The 20,789-nt window shown below is 43.8% G+C and overlaps 1 protein-coding gene across 1 annotated transcript in view; it reads right to left on the bottom strand.

The window, feature by feature from the left end:
- The window catches only part of VRK1 (VRK serine/threonine kinase 1), an 87,042-nt gene that overhangs the window by 7,623 nt on the left and 58,630 nt on the right, over positions 1–20,789 (bottom strand). The window contains exons 6-12 of the mRNA XM_049769844.1: positions 16,823–16,910; positions 13,444–13,552; positions 13,238–13,330; positions 10,583–10,715; positions 9,775–9,895; positions 9,437–9,495; positions 5,273–5,451 (exon numbers count right to left, since the gene is read on the bottom strand). Coding sequence (XP_049625801.1) covers positions 5,273–5,451; positions 9,437–9,495; positions 9,775–9,895; positions 10,583–10,715; positions 13,238–13,330; positions 13,444–13,552; positions 16,823–16,910 — 782 coding nt within the window. The remainder of the gene's footprint in view (positions 1–5,272; positions 5,452–9,436; positions 9,496–9,774; positions 9,896–10,582; positions 10,716–13,237; positions 13,331–13,443; positions 13,553–16,822; positions 16,911–20,789) is intronic.

Here is a 20,789-nt window from a genome sequence, read left to right as displayed (position 1 = left end):
AGCGTGTCAGCAGATCCGTGATGCATTAGGCAGGAATAAACACAGACACTTGGGTTTGCTCGGACCAGAATTAAGGAGGACTGTTTTGGAGCTAGATTGCCTTCCATACAGGACCGCCAGCGCTATCTCGGCGGAGGAAGCAGAGTTTTGCACACGTGCTATCAGGAGAGCCAGCCTCTGCCTCCTACTTCACAGCCCCGTGCATTCATCTGGTTTTCAAGCTTATTTAATATAAATAAGAATAATAATAAAAAAAAAAAGCACTTTCTTCATCTCCATACAGGTACATGTCGTCGGGTTGAAAATCAGACAATGTTCAGCCAACAAAGGAGACACTTGTGCACCAGGCAGCAGAGCTGAGGCAGAGCCCTGACTCCATCACCCCCTTTCCCAAGCCCTGATTCCCATACCCTCCTCTCCTGCCAGAGTGTCTGACCCCCTTTCCTGAGCCCTGACTCCATCATCCCCTGTCCTGCCAGAGTGCCTGGGCTACCTTTTCTGAGTGAGCCTTAAGATTGTAAAGAAGGGTTCTCCAGACTCAGACCGGGGGTCTCAGGGCACATAAGTGTGTTTTGCTCATGGCAGCATCTGTCTCTCCGCAGACACACTGCCACCTCCGTGGCTCAGATAAGCTCCCTGCATTCTGTTCTACTACTTGCCAGGATCTGAGCTTTGGGCCATACTCAGAGCAGAAAGAGGCCTCAGAGGGTGACTGCTCTTCTCTGAGCTGTGTCACAATCCACACCAGGTCTCTGGATGCTTTTGTGAGCAGTGATAAATGAACCTGAACAGGACAATATCTAAGGTTGACTCCAAAATAAAAGCAAGGGCTGAGTCTTCTCTCGGTTCACCATGACCAAAATATCTTGAGAAACTTAGATGTACCAAAGGACACTAACACATACAGATATGTACTACATATTTGAAGGGCTCATGTTACCAGCCCCAAATTATGTTCAAAAGCAGCTTTTCCCCTCTGGTTTAGAAACAGGAAGACAGAACGAGAGGCTTTTGGCCCAACAATTCGCTAATAGTCTGCTGGGGGAACAGGTATGGTCTGAAAGTTTTTTGCATGAAAACGAAGAAAAAAAGTCTTCAGGGGCCGGCGAGGTGGCGCTAGAGGTAAGGTGTCTGTCTTGCAAGTGCTAGCCAAGGAAGGACCATGGTTTGATCCCCCGGTGTCCCATGTGGTCCCCCCCAAGCCAGGGGCAATTTCTGAGCGCTTAGCCAGGAGTAACCCCTGAGCATCAAATGGGTGTGGCCCAAAAAAACAAACAAAACAAAACAAAAAAAAAAAAAAAAAGTCTTCAGAGGCAAAAAACAGAAGACCAAGTGTTTGCTTCCAAAGAGAAACATCAAAGCCTATCTCTGGATGGTCCCAGCACCATACTTTTAAAATATGGACAGACTCTAGAGCACTACATAAATGACTAATAATGACCTCAAATAGTTTTGTAGCAATTGTTTTTTGTTTTTTTTTTTTTTGGTTTTTGGGCCACACCCGGTGACGCTCAGGGGTTACTGCTTGGGGGACCATATGGGATGCCGGGGGATCGAACCGCGGTCCGTCTCCTAGGCTAGCGCAGGTAAGGCAGGCACCTTACCTCGAGCGCCACCGCCCGGCCCCAGCAATTGGTTTTTATGGGAAGGGGGGACCCATGCCCATCTTTGCTCAAGGTAACATCCAGGATCATCACTCCTGGTGGGACTGGTGCCAGTGATCATGCCCAGATCAGTCTCAAGCTTGGCAAGTACCTTATCCACTGTCCTATCTCTCCAGCCCAGTCCCTGGAACTTGGATGGGGCCACACCCAGCTGTGTTTAGGATTAACTCCTGGTTCTGTGTAAAAGCACTCCATGCACCATATCTCCAAACCCAGCTGAACGAGTCTGAATCAGGGTCTCACAAGAAATAATCCAGACCAGGCTGAGGGTGAACTACGTGTATTCTGGTAGTCTTCTACCTAGTATGGAGCTCACTGCCTTCCAGAACTACCGTTTTAATTGAGTACAGGGGCCACCCCTGGGACAGTAAACCCACCCAGGTTTACAAGTAAGACAATCTCTGTTTGAGGGTAAATTCAAATTGTAAACAAACATACAAAGAAACCAGGGATAAACTTTGTTTTAGGTAAAATAAGGTGTAACCCAACAGTTCTGTATTCAGGAGTCACTCCTGGCAGTGCCAAGGGGGACCATACAGGATGCTGGAAGTTGAACCTGGTTCAGGTGTGTGCAAGGTAAGAGTGCTCCCCACTCTCTCACTTTGGCCCCTATTCCTGTAACTTTTAACTTAAGTCATCGGGGGACAAGGAGGCCACTCTTGCATTTTGGGCATCAACACATTAGGCACCCTAATCAGATGCCCTCCCTTAGAGAAGGAGGAGGAAGTCAGACCAGCTGATTCCCAGCTCTATATCTATAGCTGGTCTCAGAATGCACTTGGCCTCCAAAGGCACAGGAAATGGGTGAATGTAATGAACACTTACACTAACAAACAAAACCCACAAGGAAACCTAGAAACAGATAAAGGAGATCCCTAGTCCTAATGAAAATCAAAGCCCAGTAAAGAAAGATGCCAATCAAACAGAAATATAAATCTCTTTGCCAAGAGTTAGTGGGGGGAAGAGGATCTCATGATTAATGTTCTCAAACAGACTTAATGAAGTCTTTCACATCAATACAATATAAAGACAAAAAGCAGGTCCCCTAAAGTATAACTGAAAAGCAGAACATAGGAAAGTAGTGAGCTAATGCACAGGAGACGGAACAGGCGAAAGGGCCATACGCATAACCCAAAAATTTCCGGGGCTGTAGATGTGGATCCAGACTAAGGAACAGCGCCAGGAGAGAAAATGCCGCAGAATCCAAAGGCAAATTTTCTAAGTGTTAAAGATGGGCTTAAAGTTTGTAGGCTCCACCCAGTAAGTACCAAGAAGGATGAGGAGCTGAAAAACCCAAATGACCACCTGTGGTGTCTCACTCATTCTGGGAACACACAGAACATCACAAAGAAAGAAGCACAAAGTTTGGCTCAGGAAACACTGAAATCGATAAAAAGCAAAAACTCACAAACTGAGATTCTGGAAGACAACAACAACAAAAAGATTTGAGTCTGAAAAATACAACAAATATATGTTTTTTAAAAACGTTTTAAAAAATAAACGTTCCTATTAGAAGGATCAATATAGTGTCTATGGTTAAACAGCATATATAGTTCTGCGCTCCCTATAGCCAAAACAAAAAAATAAAAATAAAAGATTCATCCTAATGATAAATTTCCCCCTAAAAAGAGATGAAGTGCTGACTTCTTCAGGCAGTTTGTCCTAGTACAGCAGCCCCACCTTCAGCATATAGGGCCTGTTTCTAATGTGACTATTGAAAAAATTTAGAAAAAGTGTTGGGGAGAGGGGGAAAAAATACCTAAATTTTAACCTAATAGATGGAATTCACTTTATAAAAAAGACAAAATGGCTACAAATTTGATGACTTATCAGCAGTTTCCTGATCTCAGTGAACCTTCTCGCTTATTTCATTTTAATAGGAAGAACAGCTGGGTGTCAACTATAGGCCAGGGGTGGAAGCAGAAAATGATAAAAAAAAAAAAACCTTTGAACACACCAACTTGAATTTACCCCCCCCAGCCCATGCACCCGCAAATGAGGCTTCAAGCATGTACAAGATGATCCAGCAGGAAGCACACAGCAGCCTAAACTAACCAAGGACGCGGGAGAATTCCCAGGTCACAGATGTTAGCTCTCTGCAGCTCTCTGCAGCAGCCTGACCTCTTCGGCTGCCAAATCAACCAAGCTGCACAAAACAACATTCTCCCGCACGAAGGGCCGAGAGATCTGCACAGACAGGGGGAAGGCACAGAAGGGACACATTCAATGTGGAGATGATCTGGGTCCTCAGCCAAAGCAATGCCACCAATGCCCGCTAACACATTGATGGTCACCAACGTGTACTGAGCAAGTCACTCTTGGACCCAAACACCCCCACTCTGGTTCCCATTTTCTTTCCAGGCAGACTGGGAAAGGTGACTCTCGGCACACTGAAGCATCAGGTGCAAATAAGACCCCACTGGACAAACATACAAGTGACAGAGATGCATGTGAATACATTAAGAGTCTATGACAACCTACAGATTTTGTGATGAACTATGAAAACCTATTTGTCATAAAAAAAATTGTTATGCAATTTCAAAAGGCCGATAGGCCCCTTAAGTTATAAAAGTTATTAAAATCTTTTTACACAGATTATTTTTAGAGATAAAAATTTAACCCTTTTTCTCAAGAGCCTGGAAGAGGATTTCCAAAGGAACATACTGCAATTTAAAAAGGCCACAAGATGGTCACTAACATTAAAAAAAAATTTTTCCACTTCTATATAGAAGATAGTTTTTTAATTTTCTATATAAAACAGCAAGCATAGAATTATAATAATTTGGCTATCAAAAATAAACAATATGGGGCTGGAGTAACAGTACAGCAGGTACTATGCTTACCTTGCACACAGGAAAACCCGGATTCTATCCCCAGCATCCCATATGATCCCCCTGAGAATCACCAGGAGTAATTCCTGGGTGCAGAGCTAGGAGTAACCACTGAGTGCCCCAAGACAAACAAAAATAAATAAACAAATTAACCTATACCTATAAAACCCAAGCTTTAAAGTATATCAGAGTATATTTATATATCTACATAATAACTACCATAAAGTTCATTACTTAACATTCCTTTTCCAAAAAATTTCATCTTATATGCAGATAGTCTTAAGAGCAGATAAGAGTTTTTTGAGAGCAAAAATAATGTTCAAAAGATAAAAAATATCACTTCCAACAAAGGAGAGCATTTTCAAATGGCAATTTTCAAGTAATTCTTTAATCGGACCAGGTTTCAAATGAAGCACACCTGGACTCCACCAAGAGACAAGGAAAACTGCAGGGCAGGACTCACCCCAAGGAATGCTTGAGGAAGGAGCCCATGAACTGCCTGTGACAGTCCTTCCAGGCTGTCTATGCCCTGCCTCAATTCTTTAAAAACTTCATAAATGAGAAAAAAAATCATAAATGGCTACTAGACATGAGAAATACAGACCCTCGTCAATGGTCGCAACATTTTCGTGTTTCATCCCTTACCTTTACATAATTGCCAAGTAATTCGTTACTATTTTCTTTACCAAGCTACTGATTTCATTTCTAAAAATTAGTATCTGCTACAATTAATATCACAAAAAGCTCAAAGGCTAGTTCAATGATAAACTTCATCACCTTTGATGTGGTTTTGGCTTGCAGGCCTCCATTCTCCGCAGGCCTAAGATCCAGTTTGCCGTCATCCGTACTGCCGATGGCTTTTAATCCTTGCAAAAGAATATCTCGCAGATTTTGGTAGAGAGGTTTGTCAGCATAGTCCAGCAATTTCACTGTTTCCAAGTATTTAGCAATTTCACCTAAAAGAGTAACACAATTTTGCAAGTCCTTTAAATCACACATATAATATACTTCCCTCTTACTTCTAGAAAATAACTCATGGTTCTAAGACAATTAGATAGCAAACGTATCTTGTTTGTTTTTTCAATCACTTCAATAGAAAGTGATGACTCAGTATCAAGTAAGTCAAATAAAAATAAAAGTATTTGAGATACAGTGTAAAACACTATAATTATGATATACAGTAAGACAGAAGGCATTCTTAGAATTTAAATATGTATAGAAATAACTACTATGGACTTAAGGCTATACAGATACAAAAATGAACTAGAATAAAGATTATAAAAGCAAATTGTCCCCCAAGTACATGAATATACTAGACAAAAAAAATTTTTGCCAAGAAAGTCATTAGTTATATAAAAGATCGCAGCACACTCTGTGTAAATGAGAAATAAAATATACCAAACACAAGCTGAAGAAAGGAGAGAGAAGATCTGTCCATAGAAGAGAGAAATTAGACTCTGAATGATAAGCATTTACTTATGTGGAATCAGATCCGTGAAGAGAAAACTTAAGAGTCAAGAACAAGTGCCAAAGTCAAATCTACTCCTCTGGAAATGAGCAGTCTGGTCAGGGATGTAGAAGCATAAAAAGTATAAACAACAGTACTGTAAATCCCAGTACCTCCATTAAAAGATTAAGAAAAGCAGCCTCTTTTTTTTAGGTAGCTAAGTTCCCTCTAGACTTGCTGTGCCTTCTGATTTGCATATATGCTCACTGGCTCAGACACTGGGTACTTGGGTACGTAATAGTTCCTTAAACCCCAAATCCAAATTCCGAAACCTGTCCTTTTGCAGTTTTTCATGGACTAGCCATGAGAATTCACTTTTCTATTTTGTTTTGTTTGGGGCCTAACCTGGCACTGCTCAAGGGTTACAGGGTCTTCTCCTGGATCTGCACTCAGGTATCACTCTACAAACATCCAAACCATGCCCCACTCATTCCACTACCTGGCCCTTTCCTGGATGGGTGCAGTGACTCCCCTTATAGCCTGTACCTCCTTAGACCTGCCTGGTTACCCTCAGAACGAGAGCAGGGAAGGATGCCAGTACAGAGAGCACAGAAAAGTCCACAAAATCTTTATTTCAAAGCAAGACTCAAAACCCCGGAGACAACTCCAGTGGTTCTGTTCAAAGCCAGGAGTTGGATCCCCAGCATGGCAGACTGAGCACCATTGAGTATATAGAATTCTGGGCACACTAAGCCCTTATTTCAAAAGGGAAAAAACAAAGGAAGAAAATCCCCTCAAAGCCAAGGTGATCTTAAACCTAGCTTCTTTTTTATTTAAACTTTATTGATTGGTTGACTGATTGATTGGTTGGTTGTTAGGCCACACCCAGCGGTGCGCAGGGGTCGCCCCTGGCAGGCTGAGAGACCGTATGGGTGCCGGGAATCGAACCAGGTCCCTCCCAGGTTGACTGCATGCAAAGCAAATGTCCTACCACTGTGCTATCTCTCCTGCCCAAATCTAGCTAGCTTCTTAAATTGGCGTTAGCAACCCCATATAAGGTTATATAACTACGTATGGAGTCTGAAAGATCCTAAAAACATGCTTTAGAATTTAATAGATCACTTTCCCTCCTTTCAGCACCCAGTTTCTGTTCAGTCTGATCATTCCTAACTCTCAGTGTCCTAGTGCTCCCTTCTCTGCCCTCACTGCACTCCCTGCTCTTTGTGGTAAGTTTCCTATCATGGACTGATCCTCCTGGCCCTCATCTCTATTTTTTTTTTTAATATCCCACAAAATAACACAATCATTCTATGCCTATCCCTCTCCCTTTGACTCATTTCACTCAACATAACACTCTCCATATCCATCCATGTATAAGCCAATTTCATGGCTGCATTTTTTCGTAACAGTTGCATAGTATTCCATTGTGTGGGTGTACCACAGTTCTCAGGCACTTGGGCTGTTTCCAGAATCTCACTAATACAAGTAGTGCTGCAATGAGCATGCATAATACTCCTTCAGTAACAATATTGTAAAACGGAGCCGGCGTGGTGGCACTAGAGGTAAGGTGTCTGCCTTGCCAGCGCTAGCCTAGGACTGACCGCGGTTCGATTCCCTGGCGTCCCATATGGTCCTCCAAGCCAGGAGTGACTTCTGAGTGATAGCCAGGAGTAATCCCTGAGCGTTACCAGGTGTGGCCCAAAAACAAAAACCAAAAAACAAAACAATATTGTAAAACACAATGTCCAAAAGGGGGGGGGGGAGAAGAGAGAGAGAGAGAGAGGGAGAGAGAGAGAGAGAGAGAGAGAGAGAGGAGAGAGAGAGAGAGAGAGAGAGAGAGAGAGAGAGAGAGAGAGAGAGAGAGAGAGAGAGAGAGAGAGAGAGAGAGAGAGAGAGAGAGAGACTGCAACCAGTATCTAAGAAGGGAATGTTTGTCACAGAAGTAGATGGGGGAGGGCGGGAGGGAAACTAGGGACACTGGTGGCAGGAAATGTGCCCTGGTAAAGACATTGTATTACTGAAACTCAATCATAAACAACTTTGAAACTGTGATCTCATGGTAATTCAATTAAATAATTTCTTTAAAAATAAAGTTAAGCTTTCTTACCTATCTACTGCCTAGACCAGGGGTCTCAAACTCAATTTACCTGGGGGCCGCAGGAGGAAAAGTTGGGGTGATACTTGAGTGCAAAGTCAGTAGTAAGCCTTGAACATTGGGGGGGGGGGGGTGACCCAAACAACTAAAACAAAACAAAACAAAACAAAAAAAGATTCCTCTAGGGCAGGGCCACAAAATATTGTACAGAGGGCCACAAACGGCCTGCGGGTCGCGAGTTTGAGACCCCTGGCCTAGACTATATCCATGGGGCACATGAAAACCTTCAGGTGAGCAGAGGCCATCTGAGGAGCCCTGGACTGAAACAGGCTTCCTATTCCCCAGGTGCTCAGTCTCTCCTGCCAGATTATGCTTCCCCAGACTGGGCTGTGAGGTGGAGCCGCTGCTGTGTTCCATGTCGGGTGCTGCCTAACACACCCTATAACCAACTCTCCATCACCTCCCCATGACTGCTCAAAAGCTGATTGATTGATGTCTACTGGGAACACCTTTTGAAGAACCACCCTTCTCTCCCTGCTTGTCTTTTCGCACTGTGTGTCGGGAGATTCATGCCTCAGTTTACCCTCTCCCATCTCAGTGCTCAGCTGCAGGATGCCTGGAATTTCGTCTGGTTCAATGGTGAAACCCAGAACCTAGACTAAGTGGCCTGGCGCTCAATAACATTTCAAGGGCAGAGTCAAATGAATGAAGTCAGTCAGATTCCTGACCCCGGAGCACTAAGCAACATGCGAAGGCTGACATAAATTCACTTTTTGGTAGCTTTTTTGATGAGAGGTGAGCTGCTACAATGATTGCGCTTAAAAATACCTACCGTATTTTCCGGTGTATAAGACAACTTTTGAAACAACAAAAAGTCAACCGAAAATTGGGGATCGTCTTATACACTGAGTATATCCCGAAAAATGTTTCAATATGCCGCTAAACGAAAATTGTCTGAATATTGCCACAAGATGAATTTTCCAACTCGATCCTGCACCAATCACTGCAAGGCTGCTGGACAGCCTCTCTAACTCAGCCAATCCAAGCAGGCTTTTTATGCATGCAAATTAGACAATGTTCTGGACCCGAATCTACACTGTAAAAAGCCTGCTCAGATTGGCCAAAGTCAGAGAGGAAGTCTATTACAGTATAACCTTTGAACCTTTGCTTGTTGTGATTGGTTCACTGTGGTACATACAGTTGCAGCACAGGAACGTTCTGTCTGATACAGCGAATATAGGCCTAAACCTATGTTTTAACTACAAAATTAGGGGGTCGTCTTATACGTTGGCAAATACGGTAAATTCTTAACATGAAGAGATATTCTACAGGTATCCTAGAATACTTCCAGAAAACAAAATCCCTATTATTTATAGACATTTAAGAACCCTTTTCCTACCTGGTTTGTTTTTCTCAGGAAAACACCTGTCCATCAGACTTGGGATATTTTCTCTGTATCTGTTAAAAATTAAAGAATGAGTCGTTATTTGAAGCCCAACGCCTGCAGAAAGTTGTCAATATTTAATAAGAATAAAATAGCACATGAAGCAACTTTGCACGAAACCCACTGTTCCAAAACAAAATGAAGAAAAGAACAAGAAAATCTCACTACAACTACCTTACTTACAAACCAGCACTGACTGAGACTACAATTCCTATCAAGCAATTCAGATTCAAATCTATTTGTCTCGGCATGATTTTGCCCCAAATAACTATACTTTACCTGATTAACTTTACCTGATTTTGGAATCTCTAACATAGTTTGGGTCTTTCAAATTATCCTCCCAAGGAAGGTGGCCGCTAAGCCACTGGATCATGCAATAACCAAGTATTTCCAAATCACCACGTCTTGATGGGGCTATGAATATAGAAAAGGCAGATTAAGCATAAAATAAGAGTTATGGTATGATTTCAAGTATACACAAAGCAATAAGGTAAACAAAAAAGAAACAGCAACCCTCAAATGTATAGTCTTTCACATCGTAAAATTTTGATGGCAAACAATCAAAGTACTAAATGAATATTGGGCAGCATAAGAGAAGTAATTTAACCCCCAACTACTAATTTGCTTTTAGACCCAAACTGATAAACTCAAGAGTTTGTAACAGAGACTAATAGTCTAAGAAATAAAATACAGAAAACAATGGCACACCTAATCTTGCCCTTGGAAATACTAATACTAATAATGTCACAGCTAGTATAAGGCCCAGAGAAGTGAATTTTGGTGCCTCAAAAGTGGTGGGCACAGGGGAAAAAATATGACAGTGGAGCAATAGGCTGATTTTTAAGGAAACCCCTCTGAAAAGTAGAGCTGTTAGGGGGAAACACCCCTTCACCAACATTCTGATGAAGTTATAAACCCACCAGTAATCCTAACTGCAGTGAAGCTTTTGGGTGCTAAAGCCCCAGTTACCAGGAAGGGAAAAGGGCAGGAAGCACGTGGCCCACCACCAGAAGAGCAAATTCCCTCCTTGGCCAGTCCACTGCACTCTAAGCACTTATTTGCCTCCAGCTTCCAGGAAACTGGAGGGTCCCCAGGACATACCCACGCCATTGTGCGCGTCGATGCTGGTGAACTCGAGGGTACCATCATGGCATCTCTTGGGGTCCTCTCTGTACTCTTTATGGATTCCCTCAGGGCAGTAGCGATACGCAAGACCATAGTCAACCAAGTACACCTGCAAAGGACCAAAGGCCAAAAAACAGTCATAGCCAGCGGGGGGGGGGGGGGGGGGAAGAGAGTTTCGAGGAGGTGGAAGGGATGTTGGCACAGAAACTCATTCAAGTCCTTGAACCAAAATCAATCATGTCATTTGAGGTGTGATGCCTCTACAAGGCCATACCCCTGAGCTCTGCAAACAAGTGAGGTGCAGCATGCTAACAGAAGCAAGAAGCAAACACTCCATGTCGGAGCACTTTCTTTTTCCCTTGGTTTTTGGGATACATCCAGTGGTGTTCAGGGGTTACTCGCAGATCTGTGCTCATGAATCATGCCTGGTGAGCTCATAGGACCGTAAGGGATGCCAGGGATTAAACCCAGGTTAGCTAAACACTTGTTTGTTTGTGTCACACTCAGAAGCACTCGAGTTCCTCCTAGCTCTTCACTCAGTTGCCACTCCCAGGAGGCTCAAGTACCATATGGGATGCTTGTGTCACCCATGTGCAAAGCAACCCAACCTCCCAACTGTGCTATCACTCCAGCCAACACTTTTTATTTAAAGAAAAACATCAACTGATCGGAAGCTAGAGTCTCTCACAACTGGGAGACCAGATGCCCCCACTGTGGGGCCCCAAGTGAAAACAGCATAAATGGACACCCCAGATAGAAAATGAGATTGGAAATGGGCTAGGTCAGAAAAGGGCTTGGAAAATATGGGTATCTTATCTACTCTGCACCCTTCTTTACATTGCTGCCATTCTCCACAGTGGGGGCGGGATGGAGAACCATCTCCTTCACTTAAACAAGAATTATATACCTTAAACTTTTGCTCAGAGCATAAAGTAAAACTGAGCATAGAATAAATCACCAATACTGTAGAAGTCCACCTGCCAGGCGCTCAATGTAGACCGCTAATGATGTGTAAGACGGCAACCTTGGCCTTTTGCTGTTTCACCTTCTATTCAAATACCAACTTGAAAATATTTCAGACTGGTGGTTATCAAGTTTCCATGAAGTTCTTATCTGTATGTAAGCATCAGCCATCTACGCTGGGTCCTCATAATTAAAACTAGATATTAATGCTACATACTTATCTATGGGCACATACTTGTCAGGCTGATTAACATATACAGTGCTGGAAATTGGCTTTCTCCTGGCCCACTGCCACATGAGAAACTTTTAATTCTAGGTAACAGTCCCAGCATGTTTGCATTTGGTCATAAGAGGGAACGGAAGTGGGGCTGAAACAGCAAGGAAGGCCACAAGTAGTCATCCTGGGTTCCAATCCGAGGCACCCCATAGGGTCCCCTGAGCTCCATTAAGAGTGATCCCTGAACATAGGACGAGAAGTAACCCCTAAGCATTGCTGTGTAAGGCCAAAAAACAAATCCAAAGGGAGGATGAGGTGCATGCAAAAATGTTCCCATAAGCATGTGTCTTAGTTAACTGAAAACTGAAATAGGTTGTTTTTCATTTTTGTATTATACCAATCTTATCTATTTCAATTTGTGGGAGCCAAATATTTGAGGTTTTTGGCTACTTGTTTTTACCCTAAACATATTTAAGAAAAAATAGCCAGAAATTCTGTTTGGCTTTTAGATTTCTGTTCTATGGCAACTACATTTCCTTCTACTGTATTTCCTACATTCATTATAGCCAGCACAAAAGAATGGAGGAGAAGCGAATATATGAGAAGATTGGGGGGGGGGGTGTTAAGAGGAATATCAAACAAAAAGGAAAACACAAAGCAAAAGAAAATCAACGAACATTTTTGAGACAGCAAGGGTGAAAAATGCAGAATTCTGACACAACACTCTGAAAGCTCAACTGATCTTGCCTTATATGGGATCAAGTAAAAAGTAAAAAGTGGGAACATCAGTGTCAAGTGATACAATACAGCAGCTCTGTATTGTAACTCTGAGTGGCCAAAACCGTGACAAGTGCTAAAGAAAACTGCAGCCTCCACTATCCCAATGAGAATGGCCCAAATAGCAGCATACTATTAGCTTTACTCCTATCCTGAAAAAGTAAAAACTACAAAGCAAATGTACTGCACATTTGAATTCCAGACACTAAGGGTATATAAATTTAGACAGCTAAGATATTTCTGTAAACCAATTGATTTGAATAATCAACATGTTAAAGACCAAATTTTCCAAGTAATAGAACACTTACATTTGACGGATTTCTTGAACAAAGGAAATAGAAAAGAATGACAAAGCAGACAGGCAAACATAATTCATTGGTGCACTATATAATTTTAAGCTTCCAGCCCTAAATAGCTATTTGAAATTCATTTTGGATCACGAGCACTTCTTCTGAATTTCAGGGCAAAATAGCCAACTTGATACGGTGCCAACAAATCGAATCAAAAAAAATGTAAAACGTTAACGACATAAAAGTGTCAGGAAGAAATATTATTATTACCATTATCTACTTGAAAAAAGTAAAACTTCTCCGCAGGTTCAAAAGTTCAAAGGAACCCGATTTGTTTTCCAGTAACAGGTTTGAAATAGCAGAAACTCAAGTTATGAAAAGTACCTGGTCGGGGTTCTTGATACTCAGGAGAAGATTCGAAGCCTTGATGTCTCCGTGCACATACTCATGCTCATGAATATACTCCAGAATATCCAGCTATGGAAGCAGCACAGAGAATTAGTCAATGCAGTACCGAGCGACAACCAGCAGAGGACCAAACCTCAGCGCGACCAGCCTTTACATGATTCAAAACAAGGAGGTGCACGTACAATTCTTAAGCTTAGCTGCAAGACAGTTTTCCGAGAAAATCTTTTGGCATTTGCTTCATATATTTTCTGAAGGTCACTCCCAAAGCGATCCATTATCATAAACCTGTAACTGAAGACAAACAAGAGAGTCGATGAGCGAAACAGAACATGGGGGGGGGGGGGGGATCTAGCCTGTGGGGAAGGGGAGGCAAGAGAGAAGACAAACACTGGAAACCATTTCTTGCAACCCAAACTTTGCTCTCCCATCCCACCTTCCACCTTGAGGGCATTCCCCCTCTATTCGGTTACATGATGAAACAGTCAATGGGAAAATCAGGCCCACAGACAAAAGCCAGCAGACTCATATGAAGCAAAAACAAGATAGTGAGAAGGCGAACGGTCCTCCTCGTGGAGTATGGTGCCATTCCCATTTCTCTGAAGGTACATATTAGGGGTGTCAGCATTCTGTTCAAGCTAAATTGTAGTGACTGCACTGGTAAATGCTACAATGATCATAGACTTCTAATTTGAACAACAAAAAGATTGTCCAGAGCTGTCCTAGCCAATCAACTCATAAAATTGCATCAATGACGTGTAAGGACTGTACATCCAATAGTCAATAGCCATCATTCGGAATATTGTGAAGCTTTGGGTTGCATTACAAATTAATGTTGCTACCCTGGCCTTGCTCTGTGACTCCTTCGGGCCCCTACTGCTATTGTGACTCAACTGGGCCTTACACTTATAAGACATTCCACATCCGTGTTCAGCACACACCGAGTTGAAGCACAGTGTGGTCACCTTTTGCTCTACACACAGCTTGGCTTTTTTTTTTGGTCAAGTCTTTTTCAGTCAGGTTAATTCACTAAATCAACAAATCAAAACCACACAGCATAAAATCAATACTTAAATTAAAATCTAAATGTAGTAGAGTATCTTCACTACGGTAAGAGTCAGGATCATCATCATCGTCATCATCGTCATCATCGTCACCATCGTCATTATCATTATCATCACCACCACCACCACTATTGTCACTACAGCTACCAGGACCTCCTGAGGCCCAAGTGTGGGCATAGCACATGGCAGGAATGTTCAGGTGAGCTGGTACAGTAAAATCTGATGCCACCCTCTCGGCAGGAGAAGCCCCTTAGAGCAAATGGAAACCGGCACTTAGTAACCTGCCCTCAAGGACTCAGGAGGGCCAGGCCTTCACAACAACATGAAACCCAAATAAACAATGGCAGAATACAAATACCCCATTGATATATGTGATAACTGGCTAAGAAAAAAAACATCAAATGTGACAAGCAAAATCTGACAATAAGAGGCACCATCACAGAGGTCAAAGTGATAGTACAAAGGAGAGGGCATTAGACTTGCATACAGCCGTCCAAGGGATTGATTCCCAGCATTCAATATGGTCCCCGGAGCACTGGAATGCAGAGTTAGGAGTAATTCCTGAGTACTGCAAGATGTGACTCCCCCCTCAAAAAATAATCAAACACAACATGACCAAATCAATCCACATTCATTTTTAACTAAAAGAGAATTCAATTCATCTAGCTCAAGTCTTTCAATAAACTATGTCTGGAGTGGGGGGAAGGTGTTTAAGTTGTCTAAAGTCATACAATTAAAGGAAAAAATGCACTTCCCCTCCTTAGTTTCTTTAGGACATGAACTTCTCAGATAACAGAGAAAGAACAAGATTCCTAACTCCCTGATTAGTCTACCAGGCTTGTGGGGATGAGACAGCTTTCACAAACAGCTGATGCATATCATTATTCCAGAACAATATGTGGGGAAGAAAAACACAACCTTCCCTGCCATTCTAAGCAGGGTGACATAACTTGCTCGCTCTGGCCCAGGCTCTATTAATACATCACAGTCAGCAGAGCTTTGTTCTTATCCACTGATCACTCCGCCGCCTCTTGGAACAATCCTTTAATGGCCTCCCCCATTTCTAAATCTCACTTCTCTAAGTCATTCCTAAGTGACTCCTCTAGAGAAAAACCCATTCCGTGCACTTACCTGAGGACTTGGATAAAATGATGCCAATAATGGGAAAATAGCAGTCAGTATACGTGATTTAAGAATGGTAATAACAACTAACGTTTATATAATCCTAACTAACATTGTTCTAAGCACTAGTTACATGTTAATTCAGAGTTAAAGTTAAAACCAAAGATTTCGAGCAGCAAAGGTGAACTGAGAGAACAATCAAAATATGTTCTATTTCTGTTCTAAGAACTATATCTTTGAGCTTAAGTGCTTCAACCAAAGTACTCGGGTAGGTACCTTGTAGGGCTGCATTGATCAAAGCTGAAACTGGAAGAGACACATGTGAAACCTCATGCCACAGGTGAGGAGATAGGTCTGAACCCTTCATGTCAGGGGAGACTGGCTGGGCCTAACGGGGAGTCCAGCTCCCAAGTTCTGTACTGCTGTGTCCTTATCACTATGGACTTTTAGTACCACCTGTGGGCTTCATTCACTGAGTCTACAGAGCAAGTTGAGCCCCTCATTTCTTCACACTGCCTCTCCCATCTTTCCCCATGCCCCCACCCTAGACCTGCATGACTGGCTGTTTTATCATAAGTTGAGGATAGGAAGGAATAAAGTCAGACACAGTGCAGCAGTACTGGCCATGAGGAACGTCACCCTTGCTGAGCAAAACACAAGTTCATGGAACCAGTGATAAAGCAGCATTGATCCTCGGACCCTTCCAGCCTATTTTAAAGTACCAAAAAGAATTCCTGTCATGAGGCTGTGCTGCTCTTTCATCTTTAAGAGAACTGTAAAATATAAACCATTATCTCCCTTCACAGGTGAGGGAACTTGAGAAATTTAAATGAACCAGGCCAGGAGCACCCCAAGAGCTGTGCTCTAATCTGGCCCAGTGATACGCAGGTCACCACTATCTGCCTCAATTATAGCTTGGAAAGTGAGGCTTCTCCATTCTGGGAATCTCCAGGATCCCTGAGAGTCAGAACCACATGGTCCAGCTCTCTGTCTCAAGTAGGCTTGTTTCTTTCTCACCAGCAAGACAAAAATCTCAGAATTACCCTCCAGAGAGAAGCTCGTGCATCCGGCAGAAAATGCCCCTATTGAAGCTGGAAGGGCCCTCTGGCATCAAGGACACGAGTACGAGTCTGCAAAGATGCCTGGCACTATTCCTCCTGGGGGACTGGGTATGGGGGTCTCTGCTCTTCTCTCTGAACAGTATTCCAGGCCGAGAGCACTTTCACAGGACAGCAAAGAGCAAGGCACTCTTCCACAAACACACAGCCCTGACCAAGGCTCACTGTCACCAGGGCTCTGTGGGTGACTTTTGTCCACACTAACTAAGCAATGCATGCTCACACACGAGAGGAAAGAAAGAACATGAATTTTTTTTTACCTCTTTCCATTTTTGTCGTGCAAGCCAGAACCCCAATACTTGGGGACACCCAGGTACTTCAGTTTATGGGCACGAATCCACTTCTGAACTAAAAACCAAAACAAATGTTTGTGATTTCGGAATCTGCTGGACATAAACCATTTTCATCAGTAAGAGCAGAATGTACTTACAATCTTTTACTTTGAACTAGATTTTGAAAAGGAAATGTCTTAAGAGTCAACAGACCAAGAGCAGCTCGAAGGCATACACGAGAGGTTCTCCACAAAGCATTTTCACAAAAAGTCTTGTTACCCTGCCCTAAGCACGGTCTTTACAATGAAAAATCTGCACTGTTTTTAAAATCAAACTGAGTATAACATCTGTAATTAATATCTAATTATATAAATATTGACTTGCATCTATAGAATTCTTCTGTCAACCTAAAAGCTTTTTGCCTAAATTTGCTTTCTAAGACAATTAAGCTTGAAGAATAACGGAGGCCTACCACTACCTGCAGACAGGGCCTCAGAGGGAGCGAGGGCCAGAGAAAGGAGACGACTCTCCTGGAAGAGTTATGTCTGTCTGACTGTCCTCTCTCCCTCAGCTGTTTGTCCTATTTCCTCCCCCATGGATTCCTATAGTCATGTTCTCCAGGTTTTAGAAAATTATCCCAAAGATCTGGAAAACTGAGTTTTACCCATGAATCAGAACAAGTTCTCCATGGGGGGGGGGGGAAAGCTATGGTTCTTACACCCAACAGGGCTACGGGGTCACTCAGTGCCTAGAGAGGGTGTGGCACCAGCTCTCCTCACGTAAGTTTCAAGTTTCCATATGGTTTTCTGAATCTAATTTTCTTTTTTTTTTTTTTTTTTTTTTTTTTTTTTTTTATAATTTTTTATTATGAATTATGAGAACAAAAGATGCAAAGAAAGAGGATAAGGTAAAGTTACAGTGGAAGGACAATCACCCATAACATAATTATCAGAAGAAGTCCCCTTGCTGATATCTTAACTTTGAATTTTCACCAAAAAAAGTTAAGATAAATAAAACAGAATCCATGTGCAATTACTTTTTCCCTCAAGTCCCCAGATTGTAGCACATTATAATATTTCTTAACAGCACACAAGGCAATCTAAAGCCATCAAGCTTACGTAACTCCTTAAACATTAGAGGCATAGTGTTTTTTACATTTCCATGTACATGCATATTAGCTTAAGTTAACCTCAAATTTTAAGTGGGTGTGTTTTAAGGATTAGAGTCAAAGGAGCACAGTAAAAACGGTGTTAGAGTGGCAATTGTTGTTTGCATAGGCCCACCAAAATATGAGAGGCATGGAAAGGAATAGCCTTGGCCTAAATACAAAGAGATCCTACCCCTGAAGTTTCCTGGCATAAGACCAGCTCTAGGCCTCAGGAAAGTTATCGTTCGCTCCAAGACATTGTCCGTAGCGCCAACACACTTATCACAGAGTCTCTGTTGTTGGTCTCATGTTTCTGTATTAAAGATTCTGGAATCTGCATGTCCTACATTGAAGTCATGATGAGGAGTGCCTTCTCGTTTCACTTCACCATGAAAGGGGAATGCAGGAAGCCCTGTCCTATAAGCAGGTTGTTGTTGTTGTTAAGTCTTCTCAGTGTTAAAGGAAGTCTCTTTTGAGCAGGACGATGTCTGAGCAGTGGTAGGGTCTTCCGTGGTAGAGGATTGCTTCCAGGTGATGTTATAGACAAACCTCACCATAAATGGGCAATACAGCAAGCCCTGTCCAGTAAACAGGTCATTGTTCTTGTTGTCTTCTCAGTGCTAAGGGATGTCTCTTTTGAGTAGATCGATGTCAGAGCAGCTGTAGGGTCGTCCCTGGTACAGGAATGCCTCCGGGTGATGTTATATACAACCTTGGATGTTTTGTAAATGTCTTCTGTAGATCAAGGGGTAAATGGAGAATGTCCATTCTTCTGAGGCCTGTGCCAGGTCTTTATGTCAATGTTCAGGGTGTAAGGTCTCATTGTACTACAAGATTTGTGTGTTCCCCTTTCTATTAGATAAGAACTTATTGGTATGTATAGTATTTTCCCATGTCAGTGTGCCTACGCAAACAAGATATAAAGCCACGTGGTGCTATCAGATATATGGGGGCATAAGAACATTTCCAACAAGACCCATGACTTGGTTCAAACATAAGTATTAAACTGAGGGATTCTTTCACACCAAATTCCATATTGAGTAGTTCACAAAGAGAAGATAAAAAAAATGGGGGGGGATCATCACTGTATAAGAAAGTATTTAGCAAAAGTTATAGCCGTCAAAGAAAACACGCATAAAATGTTGAAAAGATATGTGTCCTTTTTATGCCTTTTAAAATAGTTGTGTGGGTGTTAACTCTAGGGCACCACTTTGGTCTGTGAATTAGGACTCAAGAGTACTTAAGTTAGAAAGGGTAAAAAAGGAGTAATGATGATAGGAGTTAAAGAAGTTAAAGAGAAATATGAACTTATGAAGGGGTATGCAAAAGGGCAGAGTACAAAATGGACATTCTGCATACATAAAAACATAATTCAATGATAGTGAGTACTAGTAATGTTTCTTGTGAGAGTACTATTAATGTTTCTTGTGCGCGCGGGGGCAATAGCCCCCACGCGATTTTGAAAATGTAGACTGGACAGAGATTACCAGTGCCAGCCAAACCTCCTCCTGCCTGACTCCCGGCTCCCAGGAAGGAGAGATCCTTCAAGAAGCTGGGAGAACAGAAGTTCAGAGCCCCACCCAGACCCTCCCTAAGGAGCCGCATGGATAGTGGGGGAAGGCCTAGGGTCCTTCAAGCTCCACCAAGGGACCCAACTCACCGGCTTGCCCAGGGGTGTGGCCCGGGGAAGCCCTGGAGATCTGGAGCAAGGCGGCAGAGGGGTGCTGGGGTTACCCAAATCCCGCACCCCCCCTAGGCCTGGCCAAGCAGGCCTCCGGCATGGCGTGGGCCTGCCAAACCTCCTCCTGCCTGACTCCCGGCTCCCAGGAAGGAGAGATCCTTCAAGAAGCTGGGAGAACAGAAGTTCAGAGCCCCACCCAGACCCTCCCTAAGGAGCCGCATGGATAGTGGGGGAAGGCCTAGGGTCCTTCAAGCTCCACCAAGGGACCCAACTCACCGGCTTGCCCAGGGGTGTGGCCCGGGGAAGCCCTGGAGATCTGGAGCAAGGCGGCAGAGGGGTGCTGGGGTTACCCACATCCCGCACCCCCCCCTAGGCCTGGCCAAGCAGGCCTCCGGCATGGCGTGGGCCTGCCAAACCTCCTCCTGCCTGACTCCCGGCTCCCAGGAAGGAGAGATCCTTCAAGAAGCTGGGAGAACAGAAGTTCAGAGCCCCACCCAGACCCTCCCTAAGGAGCCGCATGGATAGTGGGGGAAGGCCTAGGGTCCTTCAAGCTCCACCAAGGGACCCAACTCACCGGCTTGCCCAGGGGTGTGGCCCGGGGAAGCCCTGGAGATCTGGAGCAAGGCGGCAGAGGGGTGCTGGGGTTACCCAAATCCCGCACCCCCCCTAGGCCTGGCCAAGCAGGCCTCCGGCATGGCGTGGGCCTGCCAAACCTCCTCCTGCCTGACTCCCGGCTCCCAGGAAGGAGAGATCCTTCAAGAAGCTGGGAGAACAGAAGTTCAGAGCCCCACCCAGACCCTCCCTAAGGAGCCGCATGGATAGTGGGGGAAGGCCTAGGGTCCTTCAAGCTCCACCAAGGGACCCAACTCACCGGCTTGCCCAGGGGTGTGGCCCGGGGAAGCCCTGGAGATCTGGAGCAAGGCGGCAGAGGGGTGCTGGGGTTACCCAAATCCCGCACCCCCCCTAGGCCTGGCCAAGCAGGCCTCCGGCATGGCGTGGGCCTGCCAAACCTCCTCCTGCCTGACTCCCGGCTCCCAGGAAGGAGAGATCCTTCAAGAAGCTGGGAGAACAGAAGTTCAGAGCCCCACCCAGACCCTCCCTAAGGAGCCGCATGGATAGTGGGGGAA

Source organism: Suncus etruscus, chromosome 3, assembly GCF_024139225.1.
Source record: "Suncus etruscus isolate mSunEtr1 chromosome 3, mSunEtr1.pri.cur, whole genome shotgun sequence".
Lineage (NCBI taxonomy): Eukaryota > Metazoa > Chordata > Mammalia > Eulipotyphla > Soricidae > Suncus > Suncus etruscus.
This window is presented reverse-complemented; position numbering and strand designations above follow the sequence as displayed.